We start from the raw sequence: 21,598 nt of genomic DNA on the forward strand, positions 1-21,598 counted from the left end.
GCTTCAACCTGGGTGGCAGAGGTTGCAGTGAGCTGAGATTGCACCACTGCACTCCAGCCTGGAAGACAGAGTAAGACTCTGTCTCAAAAAAAAAAAGATTAAATGTGATAAGATGTATAAACATTAAAGATAATGAGACTAAGATTCTGGTTTCAACTCTGGCCACCACCTTGGCCCACAACATCAGGTGAGTCCTTTTATCAGACTAAGGTTCACTTTTCATCCATAAACAAGTGGGTTGAATGAAGTTACCTACAGTATTTCTCAAAATAAAAGGCAAGGTCTTTATCATGGTCCCCAAGGAAGGCCTACATAGTCTTGTCATGTGCCTAAATCTTGAGCTTTGTCACTTACCATTCCCCTGCTCACTTCCCATGTTGCAGCAACATCGATCCTCTTTCCGGTCCTCTAAGAGGCTGCACCAGCTTCTACCAATAGCCTATGCCTGCACTTGCTATTCTCTGTGCCTCCATCATTCTGCCCCCTTCACATGACTGGCTCCCTCTCAGCCTTCAGTCCTTTAGTGTCCTTCCTTGACCACATTACATAAAGTAAAAGGTCCTGTCCCCAACTCCCAGGGGTTATTCTCTACAGGAGTGCTGTCCACTAAAAATACAAAAAAAGCCACAAGCAAAACACCTACCTAACTTTACATTTTCTAGTAGCCACATTTTAAAAGCTTTTATTAAAGGTAACATTAATTTTAATAATATATTTTCTTTAATCCAATATATCCTAAGTGGTATCATTTATTCAATGTGTAATCAGCATAAAAGGTAAGATATTTTACATTATTTTCATACTAAATCTTTGAAATCCAGTGTGTATTTTACACATGCAGCAGATCTAAGTTAGAAACGAGTCACATTTTTAAGTGTTCAATAATCGCACGTGCCTAAAGGCTACTATACCAAGCAGCGCAATTTTATAGCATACTCTGCTATATTCCCTCCTAGCACTTACCACAATCTGAACGTTTACTTAGTATCTTGTAACTTCCCACCAGATGCTCCACAAAAGCAAGAATCTTGCCTTTTATTCAGTGTTATATACCCAGTGGATAGATTGCCTTGCACACAGTAGGTGTTCAATATATATCTGTTGAGCAACATAGTAGGTGTTGAGCAAATGAATTTTTTTTTCCTTTTTTGAGATGGAGTCTTGCTCTGTCGCCAGGCTGGAGTGCAGCGGCCTGATCTCAGCTCACTGCAATCTCCACCTCCTGGGTTCAAGCGATTCCCCTGCCTCAGCCTCCCGAGTAGCTGGGACTACAGGCGCACACCACCACACCCAGCTAATTTTGTGTATTTTAGTAAACATGGGTTTTCACCACATTGGCCAGGATGGTCTTGATCCCCTGACCTCGTGATCCACCCACCTTGGCCTCCTAAAGTCCTGGGATTACAGGCGTGAGCCACCAAGGCCAGCCTTTTCTAGCTTTAATGGGCTAGCTATTCTAGAAATTCCAAGCAAGCATACCACTTATTCAACAACTTGCCTAGTTCCCTTTGTCTTTCACTATCAATTAAAGTGTCTTTAAAAGAAAATTCTCTTGGCTCTATAGCTCTCCATTGCTTAATTGTTCTTTCCTATGATGTCTTAACTGTCCGGGGTCAATTTCTTGTATGTTGGCTGAGGGAGTGGTGTGGAAATAACTGCTAATATTTACTGAATGTTTACTTTTTGGCAAGCATTGTCTAAGCACTTTACATTTCTCAGCAGCTTCACAACAGCCCTGGGAGGCAGCTACAGTACTGTCATTTTCCCCCCATTTAAGATGAGAAAACCAAGGCATAGAGAAGTATTTTGTTCAAATTTATAGCAGCCAGTTAGTAGCAAAACAGAGATTGCCAGCAACCTAGGTGTCCAGACTCACAGCTCTTAATCACCTATTTGTGACTGCAGAGCTGTCCAACAAAAATGTAAGTTGAACTACCTATGTGATTTTGAACTTTCTAGTAAACACATTAACACGTCAAGAGGAGCAGTTAAAATTGGTTTTAAGGCGGAGCATGGTGGCTCACGCCTGTAATCCCAGCACTTCAGGAGGCTGAGGCAAGCAGATCACTTGAGGTCAGGAGTTCAAGACCAGCCTAGCCAACATTGTGAAACCTCGTCTCTACTAAAAATACAAAACTTAGCTGGGTGTGGTGGAGCATGCCTGCAATCCCAGCTACTCAGGAGGGTGAAGCAGAAGAAATGCCTGTAATCCCAGCTACTCAGGAGGCTGAAGCAGAAGAAATGCTTGAACCCGGGAGGCGGGGGTTGCAGTGATTGTGCCACTGCACTAAAAAAAATTGGTTTTAAGCATATTTTATTTGCTAGGTGTGGTGTGTGGTGACTCACACCTGTAATCCCAGCACTTTGGGAGGCCAAATGGTAAGATCACTTAAAGCCAGGAGTTTGAGACCAGCCTGGGCAACATAGCAAGACCCTGTCTCTACAAAAAATTTAAAAATCAGCCAAACATAGTAATGCCCGCCTGCAGTCCTAGCTACTCGGAAGGATACCTTAAACCTAGGAGTTTAAGGCTACTGTGAGCAATGATCGTGCCACTGCACTCCAGCCTGGGCGACAGAGCAATATCCTGTCTCTAAATAACAAAAAAATAAAATTTTAAAAATTAAGTATATTTTATTTCACCCATTATCCAAAATATGATCGTTTAATCAATATGACCAATAACCAATGTAATTATCAGTACGATCATGTAATCAATAGAAAAATTTTACTTTTTTCATACTAGTCTCCAACCTAAATGTAACTTCACACTTACAGTATTTCTCAATTCAGACTAGTCACATTTCAAGCATTCAACAGCCTACGTGGTGGCTACCACACTGGGTAGTGCAGCTCTATTGCCCCTCACAATGAGCCTCCTATGGAATCAAAGCGGGGACAGGGGGAGCCTTTGGGGTGGAAGTCAAGACACCTGAGCTCAAATTCCAGCTCCTTGTTTCTGAGTGACCGGACAAATCCTTTCTGCTCTCTAGGTCCCGTACAGTTTCCCCACAAGTAACCTAGGCAACGGGGGCCCTGAGCAAGATTCCTAGAAACTCATTCCATGCTAGAATTTCCAACATCTCCTCCAAATCGCAGTAAACACAAGCACAGCTTTCCACACTTTAAAACCAGCTTTCATATCCATCAGTTGGTACAGTCCTCAAACAGCCCTACTAAGGCAGCTATTAGTGTCTCCACCACATAGATACAAAAACCTGGTTCAAAGAGGGGGAAATGACTTGTCCAAAAGCCACACCGCCAGTCAGTGGAGAAGCTGGAGCTCAAATGCAAGAGAGATCAGTGCGCTCCCACCATGACCACCACCATCGCCTCAATGACTGGGGGGACATGAGAGCTGAGAGGACATGGTTGGGAAATCAGGATAGTCTGGGGTTTCAGAGGAGTTTCAGGGAACCAGGCCCCCAGGTGAGGAAGAGGAGGTGAGGGGCTCAGGTCTTGAGAAGGGACGAATCGAAAGGGCCCTGGAGGGCCTAGGAAGGAAAGTAAAACGAGGGGCTAGGACCCCGGGTGACTTGAGAAGTTAGGGGGCCCGGGAGTGAGACGAAAGGAAGTGAGATGAAGGGGCTCTGGCCCCTGCAACCCTTGCCCAAGTAAGAAGGCGGTCGCTCGGCCCTCCCTTCCCCTCATACCTGGTAGCTCAGAAGTTCGCCCACGTCCATGGTACCCGACCCAGCAAATACGCCGGTTCCCTCCACTCACGCCCAGACCACGGGCCCGTCTGCAGTGGCTCCAGCTACACTGCCGTAAAGTGCGGCGAGCGGGGCCTCAGAGCCAATAGAGCAAAAGTGCGCGCGACAAACTAGCAGGCCACACAGCGGTAAAAGGCCGCTCCGCCGTAAAGTGCGCTGCATTTGGAACGGTGCTGCTTCCGCCTGAAGCCTGAGGGGGCGGGGAAAGGGGCGGAGACTTAGAGGAGGGACTGGAGGAGAAGAGCAGAAACCGAAAGAAACCAAACTTGATTGTGCGCCCCCTGTGTTCAGAGCGAAGTGCCGGGTGCTTAGCGTGCGCTCTCAGTAGTTTTCAGTGACTTGTCCTCATTTCACAGAAAAGGAAACTGATGCTCCCAACTGCACCATCCAATACTTGAACCCAGTAGCCACGTGTGGTTACCGAGAGCTTGACATATGGCTACTCCAAAGTGAGATGTGCTATAAGTGTAAATAAAATACACACCAGATTGGGTCAAATAAATCTATTATAAAATGAATTTTACCTGTTTCTTTTTACTTCTTAAATGTGGTTAGTACAAAATTTTAAATTACACATGTGGCTCTCATTTGTGGTTTCCATTAATTTCTATCAGACAGGGCTGGCTCAAAATGCGACTTGTTCCAAGGCTGTACAACTATTACTGGCTGAGAAACTGTTGCATCACATGTCCCTCTCTAGGCTTCTGTCTATTCATCTATGCAAAATCCGACAGTAACTAGATGAACCTGGTGCTACCCAGGTGATATGAAAGGTTTCTGGAGGAGAAAGTTGCCCATAATTGGAAGAGAATCATTCAAATTGTGCATCTTAATCTCCTGGGACTTAAGGCTCCATCTTCGAAGGAAATTAAACCTTCCTCCATAAGCCCTGCCCTTTATATTTATAATTATATTTATATATTGTATTATATTTATGTGCCCTTTATAGTTATAATTTTGGTCCCCATCCCAACTCCACTGTCTCCAATTATACAGAAATTATTATTCCTCAAAGTGACAAATCCTCTCCCCTTCTGCCTAGCCATCAGCCCCACACCTCATCCAACTCTCTCATCCTTCGTGTCTCAAATGTCACTTTCTTAGAATGGCTTCTTCAACTCATCCTCAGTCAAAGTAAACAACCTCTCTCCTCATTATTCTTTACGGCGTATATATCTCAATCTGTAATTTTGTGTTTAATGCTTGACTATTTGTTTCTTGACAGCCTTATTTACTAGACTGCAAGCTCCATGCAAGCAGGACGTGTGTATGTCATGTTCACTACTGTATCCTCCAAGCCTAGTACAGTGCCTACTAGAAGGAGAGGTTTCATAATGGGCTTTGAGTGCCAAGGTAAAGAGATTGGATTTTGGCCAGGCGTGGCTGGGTGTGGTGGCTCACGCCTGTAATCCTAGCACTTTAGGAGGCCAAGGTGGGCAGATCACTTGAGGTCAGGAGTTTGAAACCAGCCTGGCCAACATGGTGAAACCCCATCTCTACTAAAAAATACAAAAATTAGCCAGGCGTGATGGCACGTGCCTCTAATCTTAGCTATTTGGGAAGCTGAGACAGGAGAATCTCTTGAACCCAGGAGACAGAGACTATAGTGAGGTGAGATTACACCACTGTACTCCAGCCTGAGTGACAGAGCAAGACTCTATCTCAAAAAAAAAAAAAAAAAAGAGAGAGATTGGATTTTATGCTAACAGTATACGGAAAGTTTTAAACAAGGTAGTTTTGTGATTTTGTTTGATCCTTATGGTTTTAAAGGATCACCTATGCAGTCTGCATGGAATTGAGTTTATTTGGGTGTCTTTTCCCCTCCTGCTTATATTCTATAAGAATATATAGACTGTGCCTTGTTCCGTAAGACGGGAGAGAGTAATGGTGAGGGTGTACCCTTTGGACACAGACCCCTGTGATCTAGTTCATGGTATGTTGATGTCAGCTTGTATAGACAGGCTTACAAAAGCCCATGGTTAAATTTGCAGGAAACTTGCAAGCTGATTGACAACGGGTTGATAGCTTGAAATCAGCCATGCTGGGAGTATTTATACAATGTAAATCAGCAAATACTACAAATCAGGGTTGTTACTGTTGTTGTTTTTCCAGAGAGCCATCTGTAAGGTTTTTTGTTTCTTTGTTTGCTTTTGAGACAAAGTCTCGCTCTATCACCCAGGCTAGAGTGCAGTGGCGGGATCTCAGCTCACTGCAACCTCCCCCTCCCAGGCTCAAGCCATCCTCCCACCTCAGCCTCTCAAATAGCTTGGATTATAGGTGCACGCCACCATGCCTGGCTAATTTTGTTGTTGTTGTAGAAATGGAGTTTCACCATGCTACCTAGGCTGGTCTCAAACTCGTGAACTGAAGCAATCCACCTACCTTGGCCTCCCAAAGTGCTACGATTACAGGCATGAGCCACCACATCTAGCCAAGCCAGTTGTTAAAGTGTTTTTGTAGAGGCCAGTTCTAAAACACAGAATTATAAGGCAATCTCCTATGAGAACCAGGTTTGGTGAGCACCCTGGACTGGGGATAATGTGTTCTGCTAGAGAAGGTTTACCTGAGGAGGTATCATCTGGACTGGGGTTTAAAGAGGAAGAAGAGTTTACCAAGAAGACATGGTGTGGAATGGTGACCCAAGCAGAGGCAACAGCCTGAGCAAAGACACGGTGGGTCTTATAGACAGAGCTTAAATGTGTGGAAGAAATGGTGGAGAGCAGGCAAGAGAGGTTGGCTAGGAAAGATCAGGTTGGCTGGGAAAGATCTTCCACACATTTTACGTTCTTATGGACAGAGCTTAAAATGTGTGGAAGAAATGGTGGAGAGTAGGCCAGAGAAGTTGGCTGAGAAAGATCATGAAGAGGGTTAACAGATTCAGCAAATAAAAATACAGGACACCCAGTGAAATCTGAATTTCAGATAAACAATGAATTTTTTATAAATTTGTCTCATGCAATATTTAATAACACACTAAAAATTTTTTGTTGCCTATCTGAAATTCAGATTTAACTGGGCATTATTTATTTTATCTGGCAGCCCTAATCTTGGAGGAACTTGAATGACAGATTAAGATATTTTCATTTTATCTTGATGAGAGGGTCCATTAATAATTCTTTGGGAGCCTCCCAGGGATGAGACTTGGGGCACTCACTCTTCAGGTCTCAGCTTAACAGCACACATCAGAGGAATCTTTCCTGACCACAAGACTTAAGACAGTTCCTCCCCTTCAAGATTCTCTATCAGCATTCCTGACCATTATTGTCTTCAGAACACTTATTGTTTTTGTTTTATATTTGTTTGCTTTGTACTCATTTGGGGACTGCTTTCATTTCCAGATTCTAAGTTCCAGGAGGTCAAAGATTGCAGTATCATTTACCACAGTAACCTCAGAGCCTAACACAGTACCTGGTGCTTAATTGGTACTCACTAAATAGTTGTTGATTTAATAAATGAACCACTGAATCTACTGATTGATTAATTCCTGGTCGTAATAATCTCAAATTCCTTCAAATTCTCACCCAAGGGCTGGATGTAATGCCTCCTGCCTATAATCCTAGCACTGTGGGAGACCAAGACAAGAGGATCACTTGAGGCCAGGAGTTTGAAACCAGCCTGAGCAATAAATTAAGATCCCGTCTCTACAAAAATATATATAAATATTAGCTGGGTGTGGTGGCATGTGCCTGGAATCCCAGCTACTCAGGAGGCTGAGGTGGGAGGATCACTTGAACCCATGATGTCGGGGCTGGAGTGAGCCAAGATCACACCACTGACTCCAGCCTGGACAACAGAGTGAGATCCGGTATCAAAAAATATATATTATTTTGAATCTTCACCCAAAATCCTAACAATGTGACTATTCCAATTTTAAAGATAAAAAAAGAATGCTCAGAAGAGCTATGTGCTATGCACCAAGCAGAATGAAATCGTGACAATAATGATTTCAGAGTGGCATCCAGGAGGGAGCTGGGAGAAGAGCACCATTCAAGAGACCAACTGCTGAGCTGTAACCTTTTAAAGAAATGGGGAAGAATTATCCCTTCCAGAAAGTTTTTAAATAGCCATAGGCTGCCTAGGTTCCTTAAACTTCATGCTTTAGATGCTCCAAAGTGTAATTGGAGTCACCTTCTCCATTTTTCATTGCCCCAGTAAATTATTTATTGGAACAACCTTTAAGAAAATATTCTCAAAAAAAAAAAACCTCACAAAATATATTTATCATCAATATTGAGCTCCTGCCCTGCAATCTTGGGTTGATTTGAAACATACAACACTACCGAAGAAATCCTGACTCTTCCATTCAGGCACTGAATGGGTGGGGAAGAGTTACAGAATGGGCAATGGAAAGGGAAACCTGTTTTCTGGGGAGCGGAATGCAATTTCTGGGACTCAGGAGGAATCTGTTCCCTTTTTCTCTTATTCCCAATATCCAGGTCCATGGATCCTCTGTACTGTGATATTTTTAAATAATTGTGAAAACTGAGATTTGCAGATCATCTACTTGCCCACAGTCGTAGTTGGTAACTGGCAAGACTCCAATCCAAGTCTGTCTGACTACACATTTCACAGTAGGGATTTGGGCTCAGTTAACCTTTCAAATAGTACTGACACTTATGATCCAGGCACAGGAGATTATTGACTGCTAACGAGTAATTATTTCTCCCAGCAGGCACAGGCCTCGATTAGACACAAGGAGAATTTATGTTCCTAGACAGACTGTGAGCCAAGTGCAAACTCAGTAATCAGGGATATGCAATGAAAAGGAATTATTTGGTGTGGGAGGGCAAGGAAGCCTGAGGTATGATAAAGTAATTGTGATTGAGCTGAGTCCTCATCTTTTAAAGATACATGCCAAAATTTATTTATGAAATAATGTGATGACTAGAATTTGCTTCAAAATTATCAGAGGTGAGAGAGGTATGGATTTGAGTGGAAGCAGAGATGAATTATTGGTGAGTTGTAATTGTTGAAGGTGGGTGATAGATACATGCGAGTTCATTTTACTATTATTCTTCTGGAAATAGGATGGCAGCAGCAATTCCAGGAAAAACAGCAAGAAGAATAAGAGAGATCAACTTTTCCTGGGGATGTCTCTTAGAAAGAAGGGAGAAGGAATGCTGGTAAGGACCAACTGTGTCCATGGCACAAAGGAAGTATTCCATGACCAAGAATATTGAGCTTTAGAGCAGCCTGGGCAGCATAACACAACCCCGTCTCTACCAAAATTAGCTGGACATGGTGGTATACACTTGTAGTCCCAGCTACTTGGGAGGCTGAGTAGGAGGATCGCTTGAGCCTGGGAGGTGGAGGCTGCAGTAAGCCGTGATTGCACCACTGCACTGCAGCCTGGGAGATAGAGACCCTTTCTTAAAAAAAAAAAAAAAAAAAAAAAAGGGCAAAAAAACAAAAAAAAAAAAAAAAAAAGATGGGCTATCAACCTAAGAAAGCCAATTTGAAAAAAGAAATAAACAAAAAAAGATGGGCTGGAAAACCCATGAAACCAGACTGGCAATGACTCATAAGAATCAAACAAATTTCATAAACCCCTAATTCTGAGAAGTAGCACTCATCAATGCACACACCAATGACCCTCATGAGTCAGATCTTTCAGAGATGCTTTAGTATGACAGGATAGGGAGAACTATTTGTGCTATCACCAATAGTTCTCCCTATTGGGCCAGTCAAAGGATATTGGTCAAGACCACTTTTGGCTTGGAAAGTAAGCAGATTCCTTAGCTAGTGAGCTGAATCAGCTGTCTATTGCACAGCCTTGGCACTGAGTATGTGTATTAGTTATCTATTGCTGTGTAACAAGTTATCCGAAAACTTAGTGGCTTAAAATAACTAAGAACATGTATTATGTCATGCAGTTTTGGTGAATCAGGAATTTAGAAGCAGCTTAGCAGGATAGTCCTGGCTCAGGGTCTCTCATAAAGTTGTAGTCAGGATGCCGGTCACAAGAAGACAAAATTAAAAAAAAAAAAAGATGTCGGTCACTTCCAGGATAGCTCACTCACATGAAAAGCAAGTTATACTGGTTGTTGGCTGGAGACCTCAATTCCTTGACGCCTAGGTCTCCTTGCCAGGGTGGCTGAGTGTTTTCACATGGTGGCTGATTTCCTCCAGAGCAGATGATCCAAGAGAGAACAGGACAGAAGTTACAGTGTCTTTTGTGATCCAGCCTCAGAATTCACAGTCCATCATTTCTATGATATCCTATGGAGTAGACAGTTCAGGCTTATTCATTTTGGGAGGGAACTACACAGGGCACAAATACCAGGAGGTGAGATTCACTGGGACCATCCTGGAAGTGGAGACTTCAACTCCAGTCAAGCCTTCAGATGACTGCAACCTCATGAGACTTACGAAACCAGAATCACCCATATAAGCCAACCCTAAACACTTAATCTGCAGAAACAGTGAGATAATACATGCTTTTTGTTGCTTTAACTTCCTAAATTTTTAGGTAATTTATTGTGCAGCAATAGATACACAAAGTCCAAGCAGGTTAGGTGCCAAAAAAGGACATTTCTCTTTTTTTGAGAGGGAGTCTCACTCTGTTGCCAGGCTGGAGTGTAATGGTGCAATCTCGGCTCACTCCAACCTCCGACTCCTGGGTTTAAGTGATTCTCCTGCCTCAGCCTCCCAAGTAGCTGGGGCTACAGGCGTGCACTACCACGCCCAGCTAATTTTTGTATTTTTAGTAGAGATGGGGTTTCACTGTATTGGCCAGGATGGTCTCAATCTCCTGTTCTCGTTATCTGCCCACGTCAGCCTCCCAAAGTGCTGGCATTACAGGCATGAGCCACTGTGCCTGGCCAACATTTCTATCCTTGGTGGCCGCTGTGACCTATTCATAGATAGATAGAGCAATTGATGACCACCAGTTAGATGCCCTGAACCATTCCCAGCAGCTACCAATGAAATTAACACCAGCCACAATGAAAGCAAAAAATGTTTCCAGACTGGCAAGAGGGACAGCTGTTCAACTCACCTCTTCTCATGGAGACTCATAATGCACATGAGTATATGAGAAGTTCTGTGCAGTCTTGTAGGAAGAAAACTGTTTCAGCTGTGTCACCCAAGCTCACTGGACAACAGAAACCATTTTTCATGTAACACTTCCTAGCATCCTGTAGAACTAGTGTTATCAAAGACACACCTTAACAAAAATGGATCCACCTCAACCTCAAAAGTTTCAGAAAATTGCACATTTTTTCTTGTTCTTTCATTTTCTTAAAAATAAACCTGACATTGAAAACATAGAAATCACAAGTTTTTGTTTAGAAAAGAATTAGCTGGGCATGGTGGTGCACACAGGTATTGCCAGCTCCTCGGGAGGCCGAGGTAGGAGGATGGCTTGAGCCTGAAAGGTCGAGGCTACAGCGAGCAGCGCCACTGCACTCCAGCCTGGGCAACAGAGTGAGACCTTGTCTCTAAAGTAATCAGTTAAATGCCTATGTATATATTTAAAAGACCTAAATTTTTCCAAGCCTGACATTCTGAGCAGATAAATGATGCTACACTGATGTTCATTAACTTTCTCTGACTCAAGAGCTTCCACGTGCACCAGGAAAAGAATCGGAGCCCAGCTGTCATGAACAACTGTGCTCTTTCTTCATGTGCTTAAGCTCATGTACCCTCCTGGCTCATGTATACTCCTCTCCAGGGGTCCTCTGCTCAGGCTCTGCTTTGGCATCTGCAGCCCCCATGTCACTTGAAAGGGGAGCCTCACCCCTGCCACTGCTGCCCTACCTAGGGCACTGCTCCCAGGCACCCCAGTAGCTGCATGACCCTGAAGGGGCATGGCCTTCTGCTTGGGTGCCCACAGCAGCAGCAGAGCCATACTGCACCCTGTAGAAACATGGGGTACAGGCAGCCATCCTCAGTGCTGAGTTACATTTGCCTGGGCACCAAGGCAGTTCTCTTTATACCTGTTTCTCACCTCTTCTGTTCACAGCTTCTCACTCTATGAGGGTTAAATTTCATCCCTGTATCAGACCAGGCAGCAGATACTGTCTTGTCCTCTCAATTTCCAATTTACCTTCAGATGCCTCAAAGGCACACACACAAGCCTCAAAGTTTCTTTCCTTTCCCATCATTGCCTTCTCCCTCGTCCTTCCCCTCCTCCTCCTCCTCTTCCTCCTGTACTCATTTTCCTTCTCCTCTTCATCATCATCCCCATTACCTGGTGGGGGAGCATTAATCCATCAGACTCCAAGCCCTGTTCCAAGCCCTGCTGGGAACCTCTCTCCAAATCTTGTGTAAAGGAAGTGAAAATACCGGGTGCAATGGCTCATGCCTGTAATCCTGGCATTTTTGGAGGCAGAGACAGGAGGATCACTTGAGCTCAGGAGTTCAAGACCATCCTGGGCAACATGGCAAAACCCCACCTCTACAAAAAATACAAAAATTTTACCCCCGTCCAAATTTTACCTAAAGAAGTTAGTAGTGGTGATCTCTGACCAGTGAGATACGGGTGGCTTTCATTATTTTCATTTTTGCTTATTTGTATTTCCTCAATTTCTACCATGAACAAGTATGAGAGAAGTAAATAATAAAAGAAATATATTAAATCTATACCTATAAAGGAAATAACAAAAACAATTTTTGGCCAGGTGTGGTAGCTTATGCCTGTAATCCCAACACTTTGGGAGGCTGAGGTAGGTGGATTGCTTGAGCCCAGGAGTTCCACACCAGGCTGGGCAACATGGCAAAACCCCATCTCTACTAAAAACAACAACAAAAAAAATTAACTGGTGTCATGGCATGCACCAGTAGTCCCAGCCACTGGGGAGGCTGAGGTGGGACGATCACCTGAGCCCAGGAAGTTGAGGCTGTAGTGACCTGTGATCGTACCACTACACTCCAGCCAGACTGACGGGTGTGAGACCCTGCCTCAAAAAAATAAAAAATAAAAAAAAACTGGGCCAGGTACGGTGGCTCATGCCTGTAATCCCAGCACTTTGGGAAGCTGAGATGGGTGGCTCACGAGGTCAGGAGTTCGAGACCAACCTCACCAACATGGCGAAACCCCATCTCTACTAAAAATGTGAAAATAAGCTGGGCATGGTAGCACATGTCTGCAATCCCAGCTACTCAGGAGGCTGAGGCAGGAGACTCACTGGAACCCAGGAGGCGGCAGTTTCAGTGAGCCAAGATCACGCTGCTACACTCCAGCCTGGGCGACAGAGCGAGACTCCTCAAAAAATCAATCAATCAATCAATAAAATTTAAAAACTAGGAAAAATATACATATTTTTAATCTCCATGGCATTTCTTAAAGTGATCTGTAATGCTTACGTTCGGACTTTGTAAAATCACACACATCAGCCCCCACAGGATACACGTTCCCCCAACACATCTCTAATCATCTTATTTCTTTCTGCAAAAAACCACAACCACTATGGATATTTTAGGAACAGATTTTTTTATAGAGCTTGTTACATGTTATATTTATTTATATTTATGTTGTATGTTTTTATTTATACCACCGCATTATTCCAGAAAGGATTGAAGATTGCTGACAAAGATACATAAAGTACAACAAGGTGGCATAAATGAAAACAAGATAGAAAAAGAAAAGCTGATCGGGCGCAGTGCCTCACACCTGTAATCCCAGCACTTTGGGAGGCCAAGGCGGGTGGATCACCTGAGGCCAGGAGTTCAAGACCAGACTGGCTAATATGGTGAAACCTCGTCTCTACTAAAAATACAAAAATTAGCCAGGCGTGGTAGCGAGTGCCTGTAATCCCAGCTACTCTGGAGGCTGAGGCAGGAGAATCGCTTGAACCCAGGAGGTAGAGGTTGTGGTGAGCCGAGATTGTGACACTCACTGCACTCCAGCCTGGGTGACAGAGTGAGGCATCATATCAAAAAAGAAAACAGGTGGTGCGGTGGCTCAACGCCTGTAATCCCAGCACTTTGGGAGGCCAAAGCGGGTAGATCATCTGAGGTCAGGAGTTCAAGACCAGGCTAGCCAACATGTTGAAACCCCATCTCTACTAAAAACACAAAAAAATTAGCCAGGTGTGGTGGCAGGTGCCTGTAATCCCAGCTACTCGGAAGGCTGAGGCAGGAGAATCGCTTGAACCCGGGAGGTGGCGGTTGCAGTGAGCTGAGAGCCTGAGATCGCACCATTGCATTCCAGCCTGGGCAACAGAGCAAGACTCTGTCTCAAAAAAAGAAAAAAAAATTATATATACATATATATATATATATATATATATATATATAGAGAGAGAGAGAGAGAGAGAGAGAGAGAGAGAGGGAGGGAAGAAAAGCGCAGAGAAGAGCATAAAACAGAGACAGAAGTACAGCTAATACAGAAGCGCTTGCAGAGAGTTCTATTGGTGTGCTCTGGGGAGGTCACGAGTTGGTTTTAAGCTGCTAATGAGCAAATATGAAAACAGAACTTTGTCGTTAATTAACTGATCCCTCCTACTCCAACCAGGTATTAACTGATCCCTCCTACTCCAATCAGGTATTAACTGATCCCTCCTACTCCAACCAGGTATTAACTGATCCCTCCTACTCCAACCAGGTCATCCACTGGTTTTCAAACTATGTGCCTGTAGAATACTTCCGTGAACTAGACCCAGCCACTAAAATCCAGTAGCAGAGGACTGGCGGTCTTAGGCCAATTCACGGGAGGGAAGGATGGAAGGAAGAAGTGCCTTCATTTGTGATTATTCTCCAGTGCACGTTCCTCAAGTTTTGCACCTGTTTCCACTTTTTATGGTGGAACCCAGTACAAGATGTCAGTTGATTTCATATAAAGTTATATATTTACTCATTTTAACATTAATTTGTCACCATTTCATGGTTCTCTGCAAGAGAGACAATGATGTCAAGGTACTTCTTGGCTGGGCATGGCAGCTCATGCCTGTAATCCCAGCACTTTGAGAGGGTGACGTGGGTGGATCGCTTGAGGCCAGGAGTTTGAGACCAGTCTGGCCAACATGGTGAAACCCCATCTCTACTAAAAATATAAAAATTAGCCAGACATGGTGGCATGCACTTGTAATCCCAGCTACTCGGGAGGCTGAAGCAGGAGAATCACTTGAACTGGGAGGCAGAGGTTGCAGTGAGCCAAGATTGGGTCATTGCACTCCAGCCTGGGCAACAGAGTAAGACTCCGTATAAAAAAAGTACTCTTGACTACCATCTGAAAAAGCTGAGGATCACCCAATCCATGCTGTCTCTCAGAATTCAACTGAGCAGCCATGTTTGCACACCCACAGTGTACCAAGTATTGTGCTAGGCATAGCAAAAGTTTTAAAAATGAGTACAAAAAAAATGTATGTCTTCTAGGAACTTACCATCTAATGCAGGAGATCAAAACATCTTGATGTTTTTCTTCTTTTTTTTTTTGGTCACTGTGATTTATTTTTGAACTACTTTCCCTCTAGGATCTTAATGTAAAGGCTAGGGAATCAAGACTTTTAACTGCATTTATTCCACAAATATTAATTGAAAGCCTAGGACATGAAAAGCAGCTTCAGCTACAATTTGCATATATTCTGGAGTCAGAATCCTAGCTCTGCAAGCCGTAGCTATACAAATCTAGGAAAGCCACTTTCCTTCTGAGCCTCTTTTCTGCCATCTGTAAAATGTGAATAAAAATACTGTATTAGTCGTCCACTATAATAAACAACAATAGCAATGCTTATTTATTGCTGATGTAACAATCTGATGTAGATGCTTGGCATGTGGCCTTCCATATGTTGGGTCAGGCATTCATTCAGGTTCTTTCCACTTCGTGGCTTCACTATCCTCTAGGACCTTGAAGACTTTTGCTTCCAATCCGTGGATGGGAAAAAGAGCATGGAGGACCACCAAGAGGTATACAGCCTGCAAGTGGTATATTTTAGTCTCGCCCTCATCCTATTACCCAGAAAGCAGTCCTAAGTACAAGCAAGGTTATGAGATGTAGTCTGTGCATGGGCCCAGGAAGAAGAGGGGGTGCTGAGAGAAAGCACCTTTGCGGAGCAGAGAGGAAGCTGGGACCCAGGGGGGTGAGGGGAAGAGTGGGATGAGGGGAGGAAGCAGGAGCCAGCCCACTGAGGCCTGGTAGGGTGGAGCAAAGGACTTGTGTCCTTACTGCAAAGAGCAGAGGGAAGCCATCAGTGGGTTTTAAGTCAAAGGCTGTGTCTGATAGAAGAGATGCTGCCAGCGCCCCCGCCCACATCCCCTGACCCTCACTCTTCAGTGTGCACTGGGCATACTTCCAATTGCCAGTGCCAGCAGCACTGTCTTTTATTTATTTATTTATTTTTTGAGATGGAGTCTTGCTCTGTCACCCAGGCTAGAGTGTAGTGGCACCATCTCGGCTCACTGCAATCTCCACCTCCCAGGCTCAAGCGATTCTCCTGCCTCAGCCTCCCAAGTAGCTGGGATTACAGGTGACCGCTATCATGCCCAGCTAATTTTTGTATTTTTAATAGAGACAGGGTTTCACCATGTTGGTCAGGCTGGTCTCGAACTCCTGATCTCAGGTGATCCACCTGTCTCAGCCTCCCAAAGTGATGGGATAACAGCCACGAGCCACCACTCCTAGCCCACTGTGTCTCTTTACCTAAAGACTTTCTCTAACAACTCTGGAGTACGGTATTCCCACCTGTGAAGCAGGTCAGAGGTGCCTGAGAATGAACACCCCCACCCCCATAGGACTCAGTAGATAAATACCCCGATCCCCCACTCCACAGGTGGGAGAACTCCAAGGTGTTATTCACAGGCTCCCAGAGGTCTGGTGGAATCAAGCCCCCTTATCCACAATGTAATCTGCTCGATAACCCTTTTCCAGCTGCCTCCCTGTTCCTTGTCTTCCTTTCCCAATCCTCTACTTCCAAGTGTTTCCTGGGATCATTATGCAAATAAATTCTGTACATCCAAATCCTTACCTCAGGCTTTTAGGTGAACTCCAATAAGATAGTCTATAAGAAGAAGAATGAGTTTGCCAGGCACAGTGGCTCAAGCTCGTAATCCCAGCACTTTGGGAGGCCAAGGTGGGCAGATCACCTGAGGCTAGGAGTTCAAGACCAGTCTGGCCAATGTGGTGAAACCCAATCTCCATTAAATATACAAAAATTAGCCAAGTGTGGTGGAGCACACTGTAATCCCAGCTTCTCGGGAGGCTGAGGCAGGAGAATCACTTGAAACCAGGAGGTAGAGGTTGCAGTAAGCTGAGATCTCGCTACTGCACTCCAGCCTGAGCAACAAGAGTGAAACTCCATCTCAAAAAAGCAGCAGCAGCAGCAGCAGAAGAATAAAACAAAGAAGGAGGAGGAGGAGGAGGAGAGGAAGGAGGAGGAGGAGGAGAGGAAGGAGGAGGAGGAAGAAGAGGAGGGGGAGTAGTTGTTCAGCAAACATTAGGGAGGAGGAGTTGTTGTTTGAGGGCAGCAGGGGAGGATGGGGTAACCAGCTGTTGAGGCAGGAAATGCTTGGAGACTTGGACTGAGTAATGCTGGACATAGAGGAAAGGGCAGGTAGAATCAGTAGGACCCAGGGACGTAGTGGATGTGCAGGGAAAGGAAGAGGATGATGCGAAGGCTGCCTCCTGGGCTTTTGTCCTCCCTAGAAGAGAGGGGAAGGGTCAATAATACATATGTTAATGTTTTTGTGTGTGTCACAGAACAACTTGTAACCACCCGATTTTCTGGAACTCTCTTCTGTCTTCTGGCCCTGTCTTAACTCATCAGACTCTAGAGCAACATAGCTGCCATCATCGGGGGAAGCCTGCATTTTCTCCTGCAGGGCAGGATCCAATAACAGTGTTCTCATCCAATAAAGGAGGCTGGCGCACAGGGACAAAATATTGAATTAAAAACAATACCAGAGCCGCTGAGCTCGCGCCACCCCTGAACTGCCTGTGCATGCCTTTGCTCTGCAAATTGGTAATGGGAGCCCCAGGGAAATACTGTTCAGGCGAGGGGGTGAAAGGCAGGTACGCAGAGCAGGGAAGCAAAGTCAACTCTTAGCCACAGTTGGCTGAGCCAACGCCAGGGAGTAGAACAAGAATTCAGCAGCCAGAAATCTAGCGCTGAGCTCTGGGCCCTGGCCTTGGTGCTGGCTCCATGAGTCTGCCTTCCAGAGGCAAGAGGATGCAGAGATTGCACACAGAGCTCTGAGCTGAGGCCTGACATGTAGCCTGCCTCCACTATACTGGTTGACTTTGTGACCTTGACTAAGTCCCTAGACACTCGAATCTCAATTTTTTGGTAGTTGGTCCAAGTACCTGCCAATGCCACGCTCAGCACTTATTTAATCCTAACCGCTTTTTTTCCATTTCACAGACAATAGAGCCAAGGGTCAGAGGAGTTAAGTAACTTGCCTGGGTCACATAGCCAGGTGTAGTCAGATTTCACACCAAGGCAATGTGACTGAAGCACATGCCCTCTGCTATGGTCTAAATGTTTGTGTCGCCTGAAATTCATATGCTGAAACCTAATCCCTAGTGTGATGGTATTAAGAGGTAGGGGCTTGGGAGGCTTGATACCCTCTTTATTTCTTCTATCAGCCAGAATGCTTTAGGCTGCAAAAATGAAACCACTAACCTAGCTGGTTAACAGCGAGAAAAATGTATCAACTCAAAGACTAAGTTCTGCAGTACGGTGGCTGAGGCAGTCATTCATTCAGTGGTTTAATGATGTCCTTCCGTCTTCCCACTGAGTCATCACCTGTGTATTAGTTCCATCTATGTAGTCACAAGACAGCTGCCACACTTCCAGGCACAGTACATGCATGTGACCATGTCCTGCAAATGAGGAGGGACTTCTTCTTTCAGAAAACCAACAACCAAACCTGGGCACAATGGCTCACGCCTGTACTCCCAGCACTTTGGGAGGCTGAGGTGGGCAGATTGCTTGAGCCTAGGAGTTTGAGACCAGCCTGGATAACATGACAAAACCCCTCTCCACAAAAAATACAATAAATTAGCTGGGCGTGTTGATGCACTCCTGTAGTCCCAGCTACTCAGGAGGCTGAGAGGGGAGGATCACCTGCACCCAGGAAGCTGAGGCTACAGTGAACAGTGACTGTGCCACTGTAGCACTGGGTGACAGAGTGACACCCTGTTTAAAGAAAAGAAAACAAACAAAAAAGCATTTTCCAGAAGCTCTTGAGCAAACATTCCTCTTATTTCATTTGGCAGAATTGTTCTCATTCCTGATTCCAAACCAACCACTCACAAGGGAATTGGAACTTCATGAATGGCTCGGTAAAGCCCGTGGCTCTTTGTAGGAGGATAGATTACCAACTCCCCCAAAATAGAGGCCCTATTAGAAAGGATAGACTGAGCACGGTGGCTTGTGCCTGTAATCCCAGGATTCTGGGAGGCCGAGGCAGGCGGATCGCCCAAGGTCAGGAGTTCAAAACCAGCCTGGCCACATGGCGAAACCCCATCTCTACTAAAAATTAAAAAATTAGCCAGGTGTGGTGGTGGGCACCTGTAATCCCAGCTACCTGGGAGGCTGAAGCAGGAGAATCATTTGAACCCAGGAGGCAGAAGTTGCAGTAAGCCAAGATTGCACCATTGCACCCCAGCCTAGGCAACAAGAGCGAAACTCTGACACACACACACACATACACACACACACACACACACACACACACACACACAATAGAGAGGAAAAAGGAAAGAGTGTCTGGTTTTGGGTAAGAAGCAAAAAGGTATGCAATTCCTATTTCTCTTCTCACTCTCGAAACTCTTCCTAAATTGTCTCTGTCATTTAACATTTTACTCACCCTTTCAAGACCAACTCAAATGTCACCTCTGCCTGGCAGCCCTCCCTGACTTTCTCCTTTCAGATTAATTGCTGTCTTCACTGTGCTTCCAGGGAACATGGTACATGCTGCTTCTGTGGCTTTTTTTTTCTTTGAGATGGAGCTTTGCTCTTGTCGCCCAGGCTAGAGTGCAATGGTGTGTTCTTGGCTCACTGCAACCTCCACCTCCCGGGTTCAAGTGGTTTTCCTGCCTCAGCCTCTCAAGCAGCTGGGATTACAGACATGCACCACCATACCTAATTTTGTATTTTTAGTAGAGATGGGATTTTACCGTGTTGGCCAGGCTGGTCTCAAACTCCTGACCTCAGGTGATCTGCCCGCCTCAGCCTCCCAAAGTGCTGGGATTACAGGCATGAGCCACCCTGCTCGGTCCCATGGCCTTTTTATCACATGGTTGTGGAAAGAGGTCAGGGCTTAGAGTAGCTGGACCCAGGTTCATATCCCATGTCTTCCACTTCCTTCCTGGGGAACTTGGATATGTTGTTTCTCCTCTTTAAGCTTCAGTTTCCTCATCTGCAAAAGTATATATTCTTTTTAGGGCAGTTTGGAGAATCAAAGTAGATAATGTGTCTGGGATTATTGTCAAGGGAGGGAGGGAAGGAAGAAATAAGGAAAGAAATGATCAGGCTGGCCCAGGAAAAAGTCAACTTACATCAAGAAAAAAGCAAAAGTCACTCCAAGGTGCTGACCAGACAGCCCCCTCACCCTGAAGTTCCCCTCCCCTGGGTTCTCCCAAGAAAGTCATTTTTCATCCCCAAAGTCATTTGGCCTAGAGAAAGGAGAGAGAGGCAGTGGCAGGGTCTGTATTGTGCCTGCCCTGCCACCATCCATCACCCAGCCGACAGGAACTCACCTCCCACAAATAAAGTTATGACAAGCGTCCCCAACCCATTCTTTCAGCCATCGCCTCCCTGTTTCCATCATCTCTGACATTATAAGCCATCAGCCAAGCTGTTTGTCAGGCCTCTGACAGGGCCTTGGCAATGCGGGCAGGAGGGCTGTGCTGAGGTATGGCTGGACTCCAGAGTGCATGTCCCACCCCCGCCCGGCATTGGTGATCTTGAGCTATGTCACAGGTGCTCTCAAAAAGGGTTTCTCTCCTGTAGAGCAGCGGCCCAGAGGTGGAGCAGAACTGGAAGGGAACATTTGTTCATTGATCCATTCAGCAACATTAGTGAACATCCCTATTGTACCTGAGCCCGTGTGAGGCACAGCTGCAGGCACAAAGAGGTGCCAAACACAGTCTCTGCCCTTGTAGAGTGCCCAGAGCAGTGGGGAAGTAGACAGCAAGCCATGCCAACAGACAGCGCCAGCACGACTATGACACAAGCAGTTCAGGAAATTGGGAGCACAGAGAAGGGTAGGAACCCAGGGCAGACTTCTTGGAGGAGGTGCCATTTGAGCTGAGAGCTACAGGACAAGGAGGAAGCAGTAGCAATTCCTTGAAAAGGTCTCCTTTCTTCTCTGAAGATTTGTCCACTTAAAAGCAACAAAAAGCAGAGTTGAGAAAATGTTTGGGAAAGAGAAGAGGATCATGTTCCAGGCAATGGAACAGCATACACTAAGCCTCTGGACATGTTTCCCAGGGCTGCCATCACAAATTACCACGAACTTGGGGGCCTGAGACAACAGTCATTGTTCTCTCACAGTTCTACAGGCCAGAAGTCTAAAATCAAGAGATCAGCAGGGTTGGTTTTCTGGAGGCCCTGAGGGAGAATCAGTTTCATGCCTCTTTCCTGGCTTCTGGTGGCGGTGAGCAAGCCTAGGTGTGCCCTGGCTTGCAGATACATCTCTCCTGTCTTAGCCTCTGCTCCCGTATTCACATGGCCTTTCTCTCTGTGTCTGTGTCTCAATTCTCTTTCTCTTATAAGAACACCTGTCATTGGATTAAGAGCTCATCCTAAATCCAGGATGATTTCAACTCAAGATTCTTGACTTAATTACATTATTAAAGACTCCATTTTCAAATAAGATCATATTCACAAGTACCTGGGATTAGGACTTTGACCATTCTCTCCAACTGTCTCTCTCTCTCTCTCCCTCTCTCCCTCTCTCTCTGTCTCTCGCTCTCTCTCAAACAGGGTCTCACTCTGTCACCC

The 21,598-nt window shown here is 45.2% G+C and overlaps 1 protein-coding gene across 1 annotated transcript in view; it reads right to left on the reverse strand.

The window, feature by feature from the left end:
• Positions 1 to 3,776, reverse strand: part of CTNNBL1 (catenin beta like 1) — a 177,788-nt gene extending 174,012 nt beyond the window's left edge. Inside the window, exon 1 of the mRNA XM_017512250.2 lies at positions 3,654 to 3,776. Within this exon, the coding sequence (XP_017367739.1) occupies positions 3,654 to 3,683 (30 nt within the window). The 5' untranslated portion in view covers positions 3,684 to 3,776. The remainder of the gene's footprint in view (positions 1 to 3,653) is intronic.
• Positions 3,777 to 21,598: the final 17,822 nt, after the last annotated feature.

This window comes from Cebus imitator, unplaced genomic scaffold (assembly GCF_001604975.1).
Source record: "Cebus imitator isolate Cc_AM_T3 unplaced genomic scaffold, Cebus_imitator-1.0 Scaffold18, whole genome shotgun sequence".
In the NCBI taxonomy this organism is placed as follows: domain Eukaryota; kingdom Metazoa; phylum Chordata; class Mammalia; order Primates; family Cebidae; genus Cebus; species Cebus imitator.